This window comes from Schistocerca piceifrons, chromosome 1 (genome assembly GCF_021461385.2).
Source record: "Schistocerca piceifrons isolate TAMUIC-IGC-003096 chromosome 1, iqSchPice1.1, whole genome shotgun sequence".
Lineage (NCBI taxonomy): Eukaryota > Metazoa > Arthropoda > Insecta > Orthoptera > Acrididae > Schistocerca > Schistocerca piceifrons.
Genome location: NC_060138.1, coordinates 1,109,260,734 through 1,109,277,485, shown reverse-complemented (window position 1 = coordinate 1,109,277,485; position 16,752 = coordinate 1,109,260,734). Strand labels below are relative to the sequence as shown.

Sequence of the window (16,752 nt, the reverse complement as noted above, 5' to 3'; positions counted from 1 at the left end):
ATGTCCATTGTGAATTCCTTCGGAATTTGGCAATTCCAACAGGACAATGCCACATCCTACACGTCCAAAATTGCCAAAGAGTGGCTCCAGAAACACTCTTCGGAGTTTAAACACTTCCGATGAGCCCCAAACGTCCCAGACATGAACATTATTAAGTAGAAGAGATCTCCACTCCCTCGTACTCTTACGAATTTATGGACAGGACTGCAGGATTCGTGGTGTGAGTTCCCGCCAGCACTGCTTCAGAGAAGAGTCGAGTCCGTGCCACGTCGTGTTGCGACGCTTCTGCGTGCTCCCGGGGGTCTTGCACGATATTAGGCAGGTGTACCGGTTTCTATGGCTCTTGAGTGTATATCACAAGTGGTGCGCACAGTACTATGTGCGACACACCATAAGGTGACTTGCGAAGTAAAGATAGATAGCGGGCTACTACCCTAAGGAGGAGGAGTATTCAAGAACTCATTACGTGAGATATGCATGACTGTAAGTAGTACACTAATGTCCTTAAAAATTTCAACTCCGGAAGAACATGGCCAAATGAAGTTTGAAGGTCCCCATTTCTTTGACAGCACATGGAAACACACACGTTGTTACGATTACAGATCCGTTCATTACCTGTGACCTTGGGCACTATGTATTGTCCAGAGTGCCGCGGTGACCATGTATAAACTTTATGGCATGCATTCAAGAAGGATTGGACTGTTTCTACGGGGATTTTCTCCCTTCCCGACGGGTATACGAGTCTACAAAACATCAGCAGCGAATGACCACCGTTAGTATATGGCAAACTAACCCCGTTCTAAATAATAAATGGAAAATATGACAGGTGAACGGTCAGTTTAGAGTATTAGTGGTACTAGACATTCTTCAGGGAAGGCTTGCATATTCCAAGACACATGAATCAGGTGAAATATGATATACTGTTGCGTAAGAACAAAGCTTAGGGCTCTAGAGAGACCTTAGAGTAGCGAGCATTATCAAGATCCAGGTAATCTTAACTATCCAATGCGTACATTGAATCTCCTGATGTTGTTCTGGTGTCAGAATCTTCATCAGACGGTGGAAATCCACTCCTTTTTTCTTTGTGTGAGGCTAATTGATTGTGAGCGCCCGTTTCCAGAACGCGTATCATAGGGAAATTTAGTTAAACTGTGTTCAATTACTGTTTTATTTTGTTCGTTATTGTGGGCAGCCGAACCTGGGAAAATGCTTTATAGTGTCGCACCCCGCCGAGCATTTGAGATAGGACGTCAAAAATTTAAAAAAATAGATTTTTCCAAAATATATGCATCTTGTAACACATCTTTCTGAAGTGTATGATATGTAAAACATATATTTCCAGGAAGGTCTTAAATGCGCCACAGTACAGCGCCACACATCTTCACACAGCATTCTTCTATCGCATGTCATTGTATTTCGCTCTGAGGAATTCAAACGTGTGTATTTTGTAATGGTAGCCATCAAACCCATAGTCAGGACCATGGAAACTGAAATGTCCTGTGGTGTTTCTCCTGCTGTCAGTCGCCTGGTTTGACATCCTACCCTCGCCCGCCTTACAAAAAACCCAGTTAATACTGAGTGGGATTATTTGTAATTGGGACAATAAGAACTATTCAGTAAATTTGCACGCTTTATTGCCTATTAGCTAATAACTTTCTCTTTTGTGTAACATGAAATTAAATATAGGAAACTTAAAACCGGTAAAGACAAGAGACAAGCAAGACAGTGTCTGCCCCTGCTAGCTGAGTAGTGTCCACTTGCTTGCCTGCGTGGTCACGTGCTTGCCTCCCATGCAGCAGACCCAGGTTCGATTCCTGGCTGGGATGGATATGTGCGCCGGCACGGTAACTCAGCGTGTTCGGTCAGAGGGTTAGCTGTCCTCTGTAATAAAAAAAAAACTGAGTCAATGGATCAACGACGAACTGAAACGAGTGTCTTACGACGTCCGCCACGAGCAGATGCAATGAACGAAAACGAACAAAATGAGATTAAAATTTAAAAAAAAGTGATCAGCGCGTCAGAATGTTAATCCTAAGGGCCCGGGTTCAATTCCCGGCTGGGTCGGAGATTTTCACCGCTCAGGGACTAGGTGTTGCGTTGTACTAATCATCATTATTTCATCCCCATCGAAGCGCAACTCGCCGAAGTGGCGTCAAACCGAAAGACTTGCACCTGACGAACGGTCTACCTGACGGGAGGCCCTAGTCATGCGATATTTTCATTTTTAGTAGGACAGTACTCATTTCTTCAGTCATTAGGCCCCAGCAATTTTTTCTCTATAATCTTGCTACAGCGTTACGGCGTGCTTTACTTTCTGCGGGAAAAATCTATTACGCCATCAGAGTTCGTTAATCGTTTTGCTACACGAAAAATCAAAATGTCGTTGTCTTATACTGAAAAAGCTGTTAATATGAAACGTACCCAAATGTGTGAGTTTCTCGATTTGATTACGTGTATTTTGCCACTCTCTATAGGTAAAACGGAATAGGCCTTTTTAATATTGCAGCAATTGTAACACACTCCAAATAAGCGAGACTATTTTGGCACAAATGGTCATTTTTATGTAACTAATTTACATAAATAACACGGCACAATGTAATTCACGAAGTACCAATATCAAATGCCTATTATGCCTACTATAAGCTAACAGTTTCATGTTTGGAAATACACTCATACGCTCCAGTTTCTCAAGCAAGAGACTGAAAAATAGTAGTACGAAATTTTTATATAAATTTGAAATCGTCATATTCTTCCATATAATCTGTATGATGTCACCGTTTCTTCTCCTTCCTCGTTCTAACAAATCTTGTCATCACAAATTCTGTAACTATTCCTACCATTGTCAAATCCTGTTCTCCGGTTACCTTCACTAACCCTGCCGGAATCACCAGTTTCGTTTGCCTCGTTTATTCTACGGTTAGACATTATTACGTGCTCGTACAACGTGTTTTGCGCGCAATTCCGAGAATGAAACTTAGAGGCTTCTAACTGGTGGCTGTAGAACCGGCCCTTAGTTCTGTAGGCATATGGCAAAAATTTCCCATCAAAATTTCATTTTCTTGGATACACCGAGAAGATTAATATGTAATCTTTCTTACCTGTTATTCCTGTAAGTCATTTATTTCCACTCTGGTAGTCGGAGTATATGGATTTTGCTAATAATTATAACAACGCTGATCATTCACACACCCAATCAACCACATAAACAAACAGCGATTGGCATTCATCCGTTTGGGTTTATTCGGCTCAGCTGGTATAGCCCTATCCCCTTTTGTCTACGAGAAAATTTTTTGTTTCTAGATGAGACGGGGATTTCCCTGGCAGAGATATCACGCACATTATGTACAGATTCTAAAATCGACTTACTATTCGTTCAGAGATCAACTTAGAAAGTGTTCAAAAATGTTCAAAAGCCAACAGTGATGCGTTTCAAAATCATACGAATAATCGACAGACCAACGTGTCCTGGATGATGAGCGCTTTGTGAAACAAGTTTTTTTTTTTTTTCAAGAATATTAATTTGGTATCTCCTGCAATTGACGCCTGGGGCAGATACCCCGGTTTGCCTCCCCCCCCCCCCCCCCCCCCTCCCGTGCGCGTGCGGTTTGTCCCGGCGGAGGTTCGCGTCCTCCCTCGGGCATGGGTGTGTGTGTTTGCCCTTAGGATAATTTAGGTAGTGTGTATGCTTGGGGACTGATGACCTTAGTAGTTAAGTCCCATAAGATTTCACACATATTTCATATTTGATTTGCCCCCCCCCCCCCCCCCCCTAGATCCGGGCTGGCTGTGGGTGTTACCTTCACAAGAACACTTAAAGCCTGATTTGCATCAAACAACTAGAGCGCTGTATTGCGAAATCGGATAGGACGTTTCCATCGGATCTACATCTTCCATGGAGTTTGTCACTAACTTAACAAAGTGATAGGGATGCATTGCGTGTCTGTTGATGTTTTCACCAAACCTGCTCCCAACTTCCATTCTCCCAGACCACTTCTCGAACGTAACGTTTAATGGCTGACGCAAGTGCGTTGAATTAGGTGGCAGAAAAACAGATTCTGTGTTTCTTTGCGATATCTGATAACGTCAATATTCAAGTTTCATGATAAGTTATCTCCTATGGGAGCTCTCTTGCCTTCACATTCTTTGAAAAAAGAAATGTAAAGTACCTGAAACCAATCTACAAGTCTTGCAGCACCCATCCCGATGAGATCCTATCAAACCAAGTCCCTTTTGCAGCAGTTTTCACTAATACATCCCGAAAGTGGCACTTGTTGTTCTACAGTCCTTCCTAAACATGAAGAAGTCGAGATCGCTCGTTGCATCTCATGCCACACAAGAAATTAGATTAGATTAGATGTGCTTTTTGTTCCATAGATTCTTAATGAGGAGATCCTCAAGGATGAACACCATATCAGAAAGTCAAAAAATCTTGAATACATATATTTTTGTTTCTCAGATAATTACAAACTTCTGACGAAATCTGTATTGTACAACACTCTAACGATATAAGGCTTAGGTTACTGTAGTCACGTATTATTGAACAGAAAATCAGCTTAAAACATTTATTGACATTCAACTCATTCCTGCAGTGACGATATCAGGCAGTCATATTTGACACAATGAATTTGATATTATTAATAATAGTTGTGCATCAGTCGATAATACTAATAAATTCGTTAGTGGAGTAGGCCATAGCCAACTATAAATCCTTTAGGATCGTCTTAAACCTAACTTTATTAAAAATAAAATTTTTCCTGACTGCTGGCAAGTTATTGACAATGTGTGTTCCTGAAAATAGACACTTTTTACAGACGATGCAAGTGACATTAAATCTTTGTGCAGACTATTTTTATTTACAGTTTTTTCCATGAACTGAACTGTTGGTTTGAAAAAGAGATATATTATTTATGACAAATTTCGTTAGGAATAAATATATTTGTGATGCAGTTGTTAGTACCCTCAGCTCCTCGACAAGGCTTCTGGCGGACGTTCTTTAGTTCACACCGAAAATAATTCCTGTTACACGCTTTTACACTTGGAAAACTTTAACTTGGCTAGACGAATTACTCAAAAAAATGATGCCATATCACATTTTGGTGTGAAAGTAAGTGAATTATGCCTCTTTTTTTACTTGCACAACTCTTATGTCTGACAATACAGGGTGAGTCACCTAACATTACAGCTGGATATATTTCGTAAATCAGATCAAATACTGACGAATCGATTCCGCAGACCGAACGTGAGGAGAGGGGCTAGTGTAATTGGTTAGTACAAACGATAAAAAATGCAGGGAAGTATGTTTTTAACACAAACCTACGTCTTTTTAAATGGAACCGCGTTAGTTTTGTTAGCACATCTGAATATGTAAACAAATACGTAATCAGTGCCGTTTGTTGCATTATAAAGGCCGGCCGGAGTAACCGTGCGGTTCTGGGCGCTACAGTCTGGAGCCGAGCGACCGCTACGGTCGCAGGTTCGAATCCTGCCTCGGGCATGGATGTGTGTGATGTCCTTAGGTTAGTTAGCTTTAATTAGTTCTAAGTTCTAGGCGACTGATGACCTCAGAAGTTAAGTCGCATAGTGCTCAGAGCCATTTGAACCATTTTTTGCATTGTAAAATGTTAATTACATCCGGAGATATTGTAACCTGAAGTTGACGCTTGAGTACCACTCCTCCGCTGTTCGATCGTGTGTATCGGAGAGCACCGAATTACGTAGGGATCCAAAGGGAACGGCGATGGACCTTAGGTACAGAAGAGACTGGATCAGCACATTACGTCCATCTGCTCTTCCTTTTTATTGGTCTTTTTCACTGACGCACATGCAAATTACCCCGAGGGGTGAGGTACACGTACACACGTGGTTTCCGTTTTCAATTACGGAGTGGAATAGAGTGTGTCCCGACATGTCAGGCCAATAGATGTTCAATGTGGTGGCCATCATTTGCTGCACACAATTGCAATCTCTGGCGTAATGAATGTCGTACACGCCGCAGTATATCTGGTGTAATGTCGCCGCAGGCTGCCACAATACGTTGTTTCGCATCCTCTGGGGTTGTAGGCACATCACGGTACACATTCTCCTTTAACGTACGCCACAGAAAGAAGTCCAGAGGTGTAAGATCAGGAGAACGGGCTGGCCAATTTATGCGTCCTCCACGTCCTATGAAACGCCCGTCGAACATCCTGTCAAGGGTCAGCCTAGTGTTAATTGCGGAATGTGCAGGTGCACCATCATGCTGCTGATACCACATACGTCAACGCGTTTCCACTGGGACATTTTCGAGCAACGTTGGCAGATCATTCTGTAGAAACGCGATGTATGTTGCTGCTGTTTGGGCCCCTGAAATGAAGTGAGGACCAATGAGGTGGTCGCCAATGATTTCGCACCATACATTTACAGTCCACGGTCGCTGTCGCTCTACCTGTCTGAGCCAGCGAGGATTGTCCACGGACCAGTTATGCATGTTCCGTAGATTCACTCCTGAAACCCGCTTCATCGGTAAACAGGTAGAACTGCAACGCATTCTCTGTTAATGCCCATTGACAGAATTGCACTCGATGATTAAAGTCATCACCATGTAATTGCTGATGTAGCGACACATGAAACGGGTGAAAGCGGTGACGATGCAGTATGCGCATGACACTACTTTGACTCAGTCCACCGGCTCTCGCAATGTCCCGTGTACTCATGTGTGGGTTCATGGCAACAGCAGCTAACACACCAACTGCACCCACTTCTCCTGTGACGGGCCTGTTACGGACCCGTTTGCGTGCTACGACCATACCCGTTGCATACAGTGTGCGGTAGATGTTTTGCGATGTGCGGCACGTTGGATGCTCTCTGTCCGGGTACCATTCTGCATACACCCTGCAGGCTTCAGCTGCATTTCGTCGACACTCGCCATAGATGAGTATCATCTCCGCCTTTTCAGAGTTCGAATACACCATGGTCACAGTTCCTACAACACTACACTATCACAGACGTCTGGTAACAGGGTGTACTACAGTTGGTCTGCGTGCGGAGACGAATGCAGAATAACAATAGCAGCAAGCGCTACATGCGGACACTGCGACAGCTAGACCAAACCACAACAGTGCACTACAGCCACACTCGTAAACACGGTCGTCATCGTAAACATGTCCCTGCAGATGCTGCTCGCCGACCGTGGCCCGTGTTTGTTACAACACGCAACTAAACGTCGGAGGTTTCAAGCGTCAACTTTAGGTTACAATATCTCCGGATGTAATTAACATTTTACAATGCAACAAACGGCACTGATTACGTATTTGTTTATATGTTCAGATGTGCTAACAAAACTAACGGGGTTCCATTTAAAAAAACGTAGGTTTGTGTTAAAAAACGTTTTATGCCGAACAATGCTTCTACTCTTTTAGTGATAGTCGTACTAAAAATGTTGCTGAAGTAAATTGTAATGGCTGGTCTGAGTTACTCCAGGGCAGCTTCTATTGAGTCTGACAACCTTTTCAGTAACAGTTATGAAATGTTTGCTAAAAGCTTTGCAGCTCTGCACACATCTGTCACTCTTTTATCAGTTATTCTTAACGCTGTCACCTCCTCTTTTCTGCTTCAACCAGTCTCCTACTTCATTGTCTCACATTGTCTTTATTTTGTTACTTTACATGAAACTTTTTTCTCGTAATGCATTTTACCTCCAATGTTTTGCAATTTGTCTTCTAATAGGCTATGGCATCAACATCAGAGCTTTTTGCGGCCGACAGATACAGTTTCTTTTTTGTCACCTTTGTCGTCTGTTCATTACATAGCTCAAAAATGCAGACTGGCCGATTGTGCTTACCATGGTAGCATTCTCTCGCCACTGCGCGCTGTGTTGAGTCGAGTCACGTGCACAAATACTGTATATTAGCACTCAACAAATCTCCAGTGTCGAGGACGTACTCTTACATTAAGAGCTGTTGTGGTTTCTGGACAATGAAAGCCGGTTCAATGAATTAAGTGTAACCAACCCAAACCATACCAGATGGTGTCAAACACTCCACGCAGGCTGGTCCAGGAGCTCTGTAGTTCTCCAAACTAGAATCGTCACTGCGAAATTCAGTCTTTAAGCCTTGCGACCACTGTCATGCTCTTCATGTGTTGTGACAATCTCTTGTGGTCCATACACTCATCAAAGTGTATGGCACCTATCAATACATTGATTTCACAGTACCGTTCAATATACTGTCCTACACGTTATGTCATGACAAATTACTTCCGATAAAATCATTTCTATCCTATTAGCACTCATTCAGATGCTTACATTGAGCTCCTTGACGTCGCTACAGCATCATTGCATTTGTTTCCAAGTTTGTACCCGTTTAGCGGGCATTGGGTGTGTGAGGCATTGCGACTCTCCAGTCGTAAAAGGGAGGGCATTTCTGAACCAATGCGTATAGCGCTACCACCTTTCTGCAAACGAAATAATTATAGCGTGGATTTTCATGCACTATCAAACCGCAAAACACGCATGCATTCATGAAGTATCATATCACTGCAACATGCACAATGAGGCAGCAAAAAAAAAAAAAAAAAAAAAAAAAAAAAAAAGACTAAGAAAATGTGCTGTAGTAATATTCAGTTCCGTATATACTTCTGTTTCCTTCTAAAATAGTACAAAACAAACAATTTTTTCAAATTTTCCTTACTTAAACTTATCAGACAAAACTTTTTGTACATAAAAAATTATTTTTCTATGTCAAAAGCGGTAAAGCGAAGAAATTTCGCACAAAGTCAGACCATGTTGAAAGTATTTTACATTTTTACCACAAAATATATTCTAATAACTTCGTAAACTTAAAATAAGGATTTTAACTGATGATTTTATTTATCTTAAAAGGTACAGAACCAATTTCTCTATAGGATGATTGAAAATGTTTTTCACCCTCTCCAATAACTGTCGGAGCTTCCACCAGTTACATGTGGCTTCCTAGTTGATAGTTGATTTAATGTATATCAGGTTTTGCTTCAAATCTGTTACTTTCAATGTCATTTCCACAATCTAAAAATGAAAAAAAGAAAACGCAATTATGAGGCTTTTGAATCGAGTGAAGTAAACAGGTGTTAGTTTCAAAAAATTTGCGAGCATTTATGGTCTGTTACCGACTTGGCTTCATGAAAATTAGCAAAGGAAAAGATGGCAGCGTTTATCCAGACACCCCACCTGGTTAAAATAAGCTATGACGACAAAGCTAAGTCTGGCAGGATGTCTCTAAATGCGGCTGCACGGAAAGGTGCTTTCAAGAATATGTCCAATGTAAAAATAGTCGGGATATGATTTAATTAATGCTGTCTGAATTATCAAACCCTTCTATTTTGTATGGCTATTTAACTTATTTGTGGAGGATATCAGAGTATTCACATTGTCATATTTTAGGTGTACTCGTTCAGCTGCATGATGCAGCGCATAGGCTAAACGTGTGAAGTGCTTGGGTTAGGATAAAATATTGCAATTGCTTTCCCTGCCTTCATTGTACAGGGGACAGCATCGTTTAATACCAAAAGGACCCTTTTTATTTAAATTTATTGGCACAATAAATATTAACTTCTGCCGACAGCTACTGGGACTAGCTAGGATGACCGAGCTTGCAATATAGTTTACAGACTAACAACATTCTGCACTATTAGCGGAATTCAAATGAAAAAAAGTTAATATATCCAATATATGGTTGTTGTTGTTGTGGTCTTCAGTCCTGAGACTGGTTTGATGCAGCTAGCCATGCTACTCTGTCCTGTCCAAGCTTCTTCATCTCCCAGTACCTACTGCAACCTACATCCTTCTGAATCTGCTTAGCGTATTCATCTCTTGGTCTCCCTCTACGATTTTTACCCTCCACGCTGCCCTCCAGTACTAAATTGGTGATCCCTTGATGCCTCAGAACATGTCCTACCAACCGAACCCTTCTTCTAGTCAAGTTGTGCCACAAACACCTCTTCTCCCCAATTCTACTCAATACCTCCTCATTAGTTATGTGATCTACCCATCTAATCTTCAGCGCTCTTCTGTAGCACCACATTTCGAAAGCTTCTATTCTCTTTTTGTCCAAACTATTTATCGTCCATGTTTCACTTCCATACATGGCTACCCTCCATACAAATACTTTCAGAAACGGCTTCCTGACACTTCAATCTATACTCGATGTTAACAAATTTCTCTTCTTCATAAACGCTTTCCTTGCCATTGCCAGTCTACATTTTATATCCTCTCTACTTCGACCATCATCAGTTATTTTGCTCATTTCCTAATCTAATTCCCTCAGCATCACGCGACTTAATTAGACTACATTCCATTATCCTCGATTTGCTTTTGTTGATGTTCATCTTATACCCTCCTTTCAAGACACTGTCCATTCCGTTTAACTGCTCTTCCAAGTCCTTTGCTCTCTCTGACAGAATTACAATGTCATCGGCGAACCTCAAAGTTTTTATTTCTCCTCCATGGATTTTAATACCTACTCCGAACTTTTCTTTTGTTTCCTTTACTGCTTGCTCAATGTACAGATTGAATAACATCGGGGACAGGCTACAACCCTGTCTCACTCCCTTCCCAACCACAGCTTCCCTTTCATGTCCCTCGACTCTTATAATTGCCATATGCTTTCTGTACAAATTGTAAATAGTCTTTCGCACCCTGTATTTTACCCCTGCCACCTTCAAAATTTGAAAGAGAGTATTCCAGTCAACATTGTCAAAAGCTTTCTCTAAGTCTGCAAATGCTAGAAACGTAGGCTTGCCTTTCCTTAATCTTTCTTCTAAGGTAAGTCTTGGGTCAGTATTGCCTCACGTGTTCCAACATTTCTACGGAATCCAAACTGATCTTCCCCAAGGTCGGCTTCTACCAGTTTTTCCATTCGTCTGTAAAGAATTCGCGTTAGTATTTTGCAGCTGTGACTTATTAAACTGATTGTTCGGTAATTTTCACATCTGTCAACACCTGCTTTCTTTGGGATTGAAATTATTATATTCTTCTTGAAGTCTGAGGGAATTTCGTCTGTCTCATACATCTCTCTCACCAGATGGTAGCGTTTTGTCAGGACTGGCTCTCCCAAGGCTGTCAGTAGTTCTAGTGGAATGTTGTCTACTCCCAGGGCCTTGTTTCGACTCAGGTCCTTCAGTGCTCTGTCAAACTCTTCACGCAGTATCGTATCTCCCATTTCATCTTCATCTACATCCTCTTCCATTTCCATAATATTGTCCTCAAGAACATCGTCCCAGTATAGACCCTCTATATACTCCTTCCACCTTTCTGCTTTCCCTTCTTTGCTTAGAACTGGGTTTCCATCTGAGCTCTTGATATTGATGCAAGTGGTTTTCTTTTCTCCAAAGGCCTCATTAATTTTCCTATAGTCAGTATCTATTTTACCCCTCGTGAGATAAGCCTCTACACCCTTACATTTCTTCTCTAGCCATCCCTGCTTATCCATTTTGCACTTCCTGTCGATCTCATTTTTGAGACGTTTGTATTCCTTTTTACCTGCTTCACTTAGTGCATTTTTGTATTTTCTCCTTTCATCAATTAAATTCAGTATCTCTTCTGTTACCCTAGGATTTCTACTAGCCGTCGTCTTTTTACCTTCTTGATCCTCTGCTGCCTTCACTATTTCATTCCTCAAAGCTACCCATTCTTCTTCTACTGTATGTCTTTCCCCCATATACAGTATGCATTACAAAATGAGATGACAAAAGTCAATGGGTACCCCCTAACATCATGTTGGACCTCCTTTTGCCTGGCGTAGTGGAGCGAGTCGACTTGTCGTTGGAAGCCCCCTGCAGAGATACTCAGCCATACTCCCTACATAACCGTCCATAAGTGCGAAAGTGTTGCCGCTGCAGGTTTTTCTGCGTGAACTGATCACTCGATTATATCCCATAAATGTTCGATGGGATTCAAATCGGGCAATCTGGGTGGCCAAATCATTCGCTCAGATTGTCCAGAATGTGCTTCAAACCAATCACGAACAGCTGTGGCCTGGAGACCTGGTGCATTGTCACCAATTAAAATTCCACCGTTATTTGGAAACATGAAGTCCATGAGTGGCTGAAAATGATCTCCAAGCAGCCGAGCATAACCATTTGCAGTCAATGGTCGGCTCAGTTTGACCAGATCACCAAGTCCATTTCATGTAAACACAGCTCACACAATATCGGAGCATCACCAATTTGCACAGTGCCTCGTTGACAACATGGATCCACGGCTTTGTGGGGTCCACACCACACTCGAACGCAAGCATCAACTCTTACCACCTGAAATCTTGACTTACCTGACCAGACCAGGGTTTCCAGTTCTCTAGGGTTCAACCGATACGGTCACGAGTCCAGGAGATGCGCCGGAGGCCCTGTCGTACTGTTAGCAAAGGCAATCGCGTCGGTAGTCTGCTTCCATAGCTCATTAACGTCACATTTCGCAGCACTGCCCTAGCGGATACGTTCATCGTAGGACCTACAGAGATATCTGCGGTTATTTCACGCAGGTTCCTTGTCTGTTAGCACTGATAACTGTACGCAAACGCCGCTGCTCACGGTCATTAAGCGAAGGCCATCGACCACTGCGTTGTCCATGGTGAGAGACAATGCGTCAAATGTGGTACTCTCCGCACACTCTTGACGCTGTGGATCACGGAATATTGATTTCCTTAACGCTTTCCGAAACGGAATGTCTCATGCGTCTAGCTCCACCCACCATTCCGCTTTCAAAGTCTGTAAATTTCCATCGTGCGGCCATAATCACGTCGGATACCTTTCTATAGCCGGCCTTTGTGGCCGAGCGGTTCTAGGCACTTCAGTCCGGAACCGCGCTGCTGCTACTGTCGCAGGTTCGAATCCTGCCTCGGGGATGGATGTGTGTGATGTCCTTAGGTTAGTTAGGTTTAAGTAGTTCTAAGTCTAGAAGACTGATGACCTCAGATGTTAAGTCCACTGTGCTTAGAGCCATTTGAACCATTTGAACCTTTCTATATGACTCATCTGACAAGGGAACCTTCCCATCGCAGCCCCCTCAGATTTAGTTATAAGCTGGCACAGTGGATAGGCCTTGCAAAACTGAACACAGATCAATCGAGAAAACTGGAAGAAGTTGTGTGGAACTATGAAAAAAATAAGCAAAATATACAAACTGAGTAGTCCATGTGCAAGATAAGCAACATCAAGGATAGTGTAGGCTCAGGAGCGCCGTGGTCACGTGGTTAGGGTGAGCAGCTGCGGAATGAGAGGATCTTGGTTCAAGTCTTCCGTCGCGTGAAATAATTTTATTCTTTATCTTCGCAAAGTTGTGATCTGTCCGTTCGTTCATTGACGTCTCTGTTCACTGTAATAAGTTTAGTGTCTGTGTTTTGCGACCGCACCGCAAAACCGTGCGATGAGTAAACGAAAGGACGTGGCTCTCCAATGGGAACCGAAAACATTTGATCGCAAGGTCATAGGTCGACCGATTCCTCGACAGGAAAACACGTCTGATATATTCTATACGAGACTGGTGACGGCATGTGCGTCACATGACAGGAAAATGTTGTCGACCCACCTAACTTGTACACTTGGCCAATGGGTAAAAAGATTCTTCTACCTTGCCCGATTTAGGTTTTCTTGTGGATGTGATAATCACTCCCAAAAAAGTGATGAAAACATAAGAGTTTGTCACATAAACTGCAACAAATGAATGCAACAGTTTCGCAGTCGCACAGTTTTCCTTGTGCTCTGTCAAAACATATGTTTTTAACGTTTTCAATTTTTTCCGCGTGGAGACCGTCAAATCCTGCATATGTCCAAGCAAATCTAAACATGTCCTGGAATTTTGGAGAGCGAAGTTGATTTTGTGTAAGTGCTTGAACTTTGAAAATTGTCTGAAAATAAAAAATTAAAATTTTCGCTGTCGGGAAGACTTGAACCAATGGCCTCTCGTTCTGCAGCTGCTCACGCTAACCACGGGAGCACGGCGTTCCTGAGTCAATTTTCACATATATATTGCATATGTTGCACATGAACTACTCAGTTTGTATATTTTGCTTATTTTTTTCATAGTTCCACACAATTTCTTCCTGTTTTCTCGATTAATCTGTGTACAGTTTTTCAAGGCCTATCCACTGTGCCACCTTATAACTAAATCTGAGGGGGGTGCGATGGGGAGGTTCCCTTGTGAGTACAAATGACAGCGCCACCAATCCACTGCCTTTTCACACTGATCAGCCGGAACATTATGACCACCTACCTAATAGCCCATATGCCTACCTTTGGCACAGATAACAGTGGCGACACGTCATGGCACGGGAGGAATGAGGTCTTGGTAGGTCACTGGAGGGAGTTGGCACGACATCTGGTCACAAGTCACCTTAATGTAGTAAATTTCTGGAAAGGGGGCAATGAGCTCTGACGCTATGTTCAGTCAAATCCCAAGTGTATTCGATCAGATTTAGATCATGCGAGTGGGAGGGGGGTGGGGGGCAGCACAATAACTGGAACTTGCCACTGTGTTCCTCGAACCATCCCATCACACTCCTGGCCTTGTGACATGGCGCATTATCTTATTGAAAAATGCCACTGCCATTGGGGAAGATGCTCGTCGTGAAGGGGTGTACGAGGTTTGCAATCAGTGTCGATACACCTTGGCCGGCATAGTGCCTTGCACGAGCTCCTCTGGACCAAGGATGCCCACGTGAATGTTCCCTAGAGCATAAGGGAGCCCCCGCCAACTTCTTTCTGTCCCGCAGTACAGATGTCAAGGAGCTGTTCCCGTGGAAGGCGCTGGATTCGCGTCCTCTCATCGGCATTATGAAGAAGGTGTCGGGATTCATCATAACGTGCCACCCTCCGCCGCTACGCCAACCTCCAGTGCCGCTGGTCACGTGCCCATTTCAATAGTAGTTGCTGATATCGTGGTGGTAATACAGGGACACGCATAGGTCCTCCCCTGCGGAGGCCCATCGTTATGAGCGTCGGTGCATTGCGTCTTCAGTACGCTTGTACTCTGCCCAGCATTGAAGTCTGGTCTTAGTTCCCCCACAGTTCGCCGCCTGTCCTGTTTTACCAGTGTGCACAGCCAACGACGTCGGACATCTGTAATGAGGAGTGGCTGCCCAATCCCAGGACGTCTGGTCGTAGTTTCACCTTGGATTTGTGTTGAGGTCCGGTGAACCGGTCAATGTGGGCTGGTTCACCTTATTCCGCCTCAGTTACACTATGTCGGCGATTGCTACGCAAACAAGTCCTCCACGTACGCGTACACCACCATTACTCTACCACGCAAACATGGGGGTTACACTCGTCTGGTGTGAGACGTTCCCTGGGGGGTCCACCGGAGGCCGAACCGCACAATAACCCTGCGTTCGGTGTGGGGCGACGGAGGCGTGAAGTGGACTGCGGTAGCCGTCGTGGGGTTGTGGACCACTGCAGCTGCGACGGTGACGGAGCCTCTCTGTCGTTTCTAGGTCCCTGGTTAACATACAGTACAATACAATACAATACCTTGTGTACGCGATGCTACCGCCATCTCTGCCTGTGCATATCGCTGTCCCATGGCTTTTGTCACCTTAGTGTAAATGTCTAAATTCGAGCAGTTATATCTACGAAATCTTCGAAATATGAATTTACTCTCGGGATGGACAAAGGATGTGAGCACGAATGCAACAGTCATTTGCAAGAATCTCTGTGCTGTAGTAGTAAACTACTATTAATTCACAGTTTTACATGTACTCCATGTTTGAAATTACTGAGACTGTTCATTCAGAGCTTTGCTATTTACCCTGAATGACTGTGCATTTTTCACAACTTGTCTTGCAACCACCTTTCTTATATTTTTTGGAGTAACTATTTCTTCCATGGACAGAGCCTTACTTGGACAAACTGTGCTTCTGTCATTCCTGGGAGTTTTCTGTGATGTTGCAGGTCTATACTCCTTCCGCAATCCAACAAATGGCTCGTGGTACGTTGAGACACTGTGTTCTCAACTTGAAGTCCACGGCAGATCCAAGGACCTGGTGTCGCTGCTCACTGACGTGAATCGCATCGTCGGTCAGAGATATCGCTCAGAAAACAAGAGCCTGCCAAACCTGCATGGCAAGGTGCAGGCGCCGTGCTTCACCTCATCCTTGACACGGAGTCTATGCTTCGGTCATAATGGCCATGGCCACCCTCAATGATCCTCGCATGATGTCTGCCGCAAAAAACCTCGTTTCACCCATATTAATGAAGAAAATAGTTCCTAAGAGTTCCTATGTTTCCACCAAAGCACCTGAAACCCCAGCTGCTGAATGTAATCTGCTGTACCGCCCAGAGTCACGATTCACTTTGTCTTTATTCAGTACTACGGATTGTCTGAGATATCGCTGTCTGTTTATAAGTGACATTATGTCTGGTTTATCAATAATTAGTAAAATATGACGTGGTAGCATGCCCAGATTTAGTTCATAGACCACATAATATATTTAATACAAACTAATTATAAACAGTTCTGCAGTAAGGTCAACTTAATTGAATGAACACAAAGGTTCGCAAGTAGGAAATGTATTTATATCGGATGAGTGCATTTAATGGGTCCTAGATGGTGTTCATATCAGAGAAATCAACAAATAGCATGTTCGTCAACTACACATGAAGGTATCCATTTCGTATTCCGAATTCTGAACATGTTCATTTCGTCTGAAATATTACTTTTCATTCCATAAATAATGGCTGAGTAATGAGTGAGAATTTGGTTTGGATCCCATCAATCGGAAATCGGCACATTGTATTCAGAAATAAGGTTTG

The 16,752-nt window shown here is 43.2% G+C and overlaps 1 protein-coding gene across 1 annotated transcript in view; it reads left to right on the top strand.

The window, feature by feature from the left end:
- LOC124778012 (caspase-like) overlaps nt 1–16,145 on the top strand; it is a 100,053-nt gene extending 83,908 nt beyond the window's left edge. The window contains exon 4 of the mRNA XM_047253590.1: nt 15,892–16,145. Within this exon, the coding sequence (XP_047109546.1) occupies nt 15,892–16,145 (254 nt within the window). The remainder of the gene's footprint in view (nt 1–15,891) is intronic.
- The last annotated feature ends 607 nt before the right edge of the window (nt 16,146–16,752 follow it).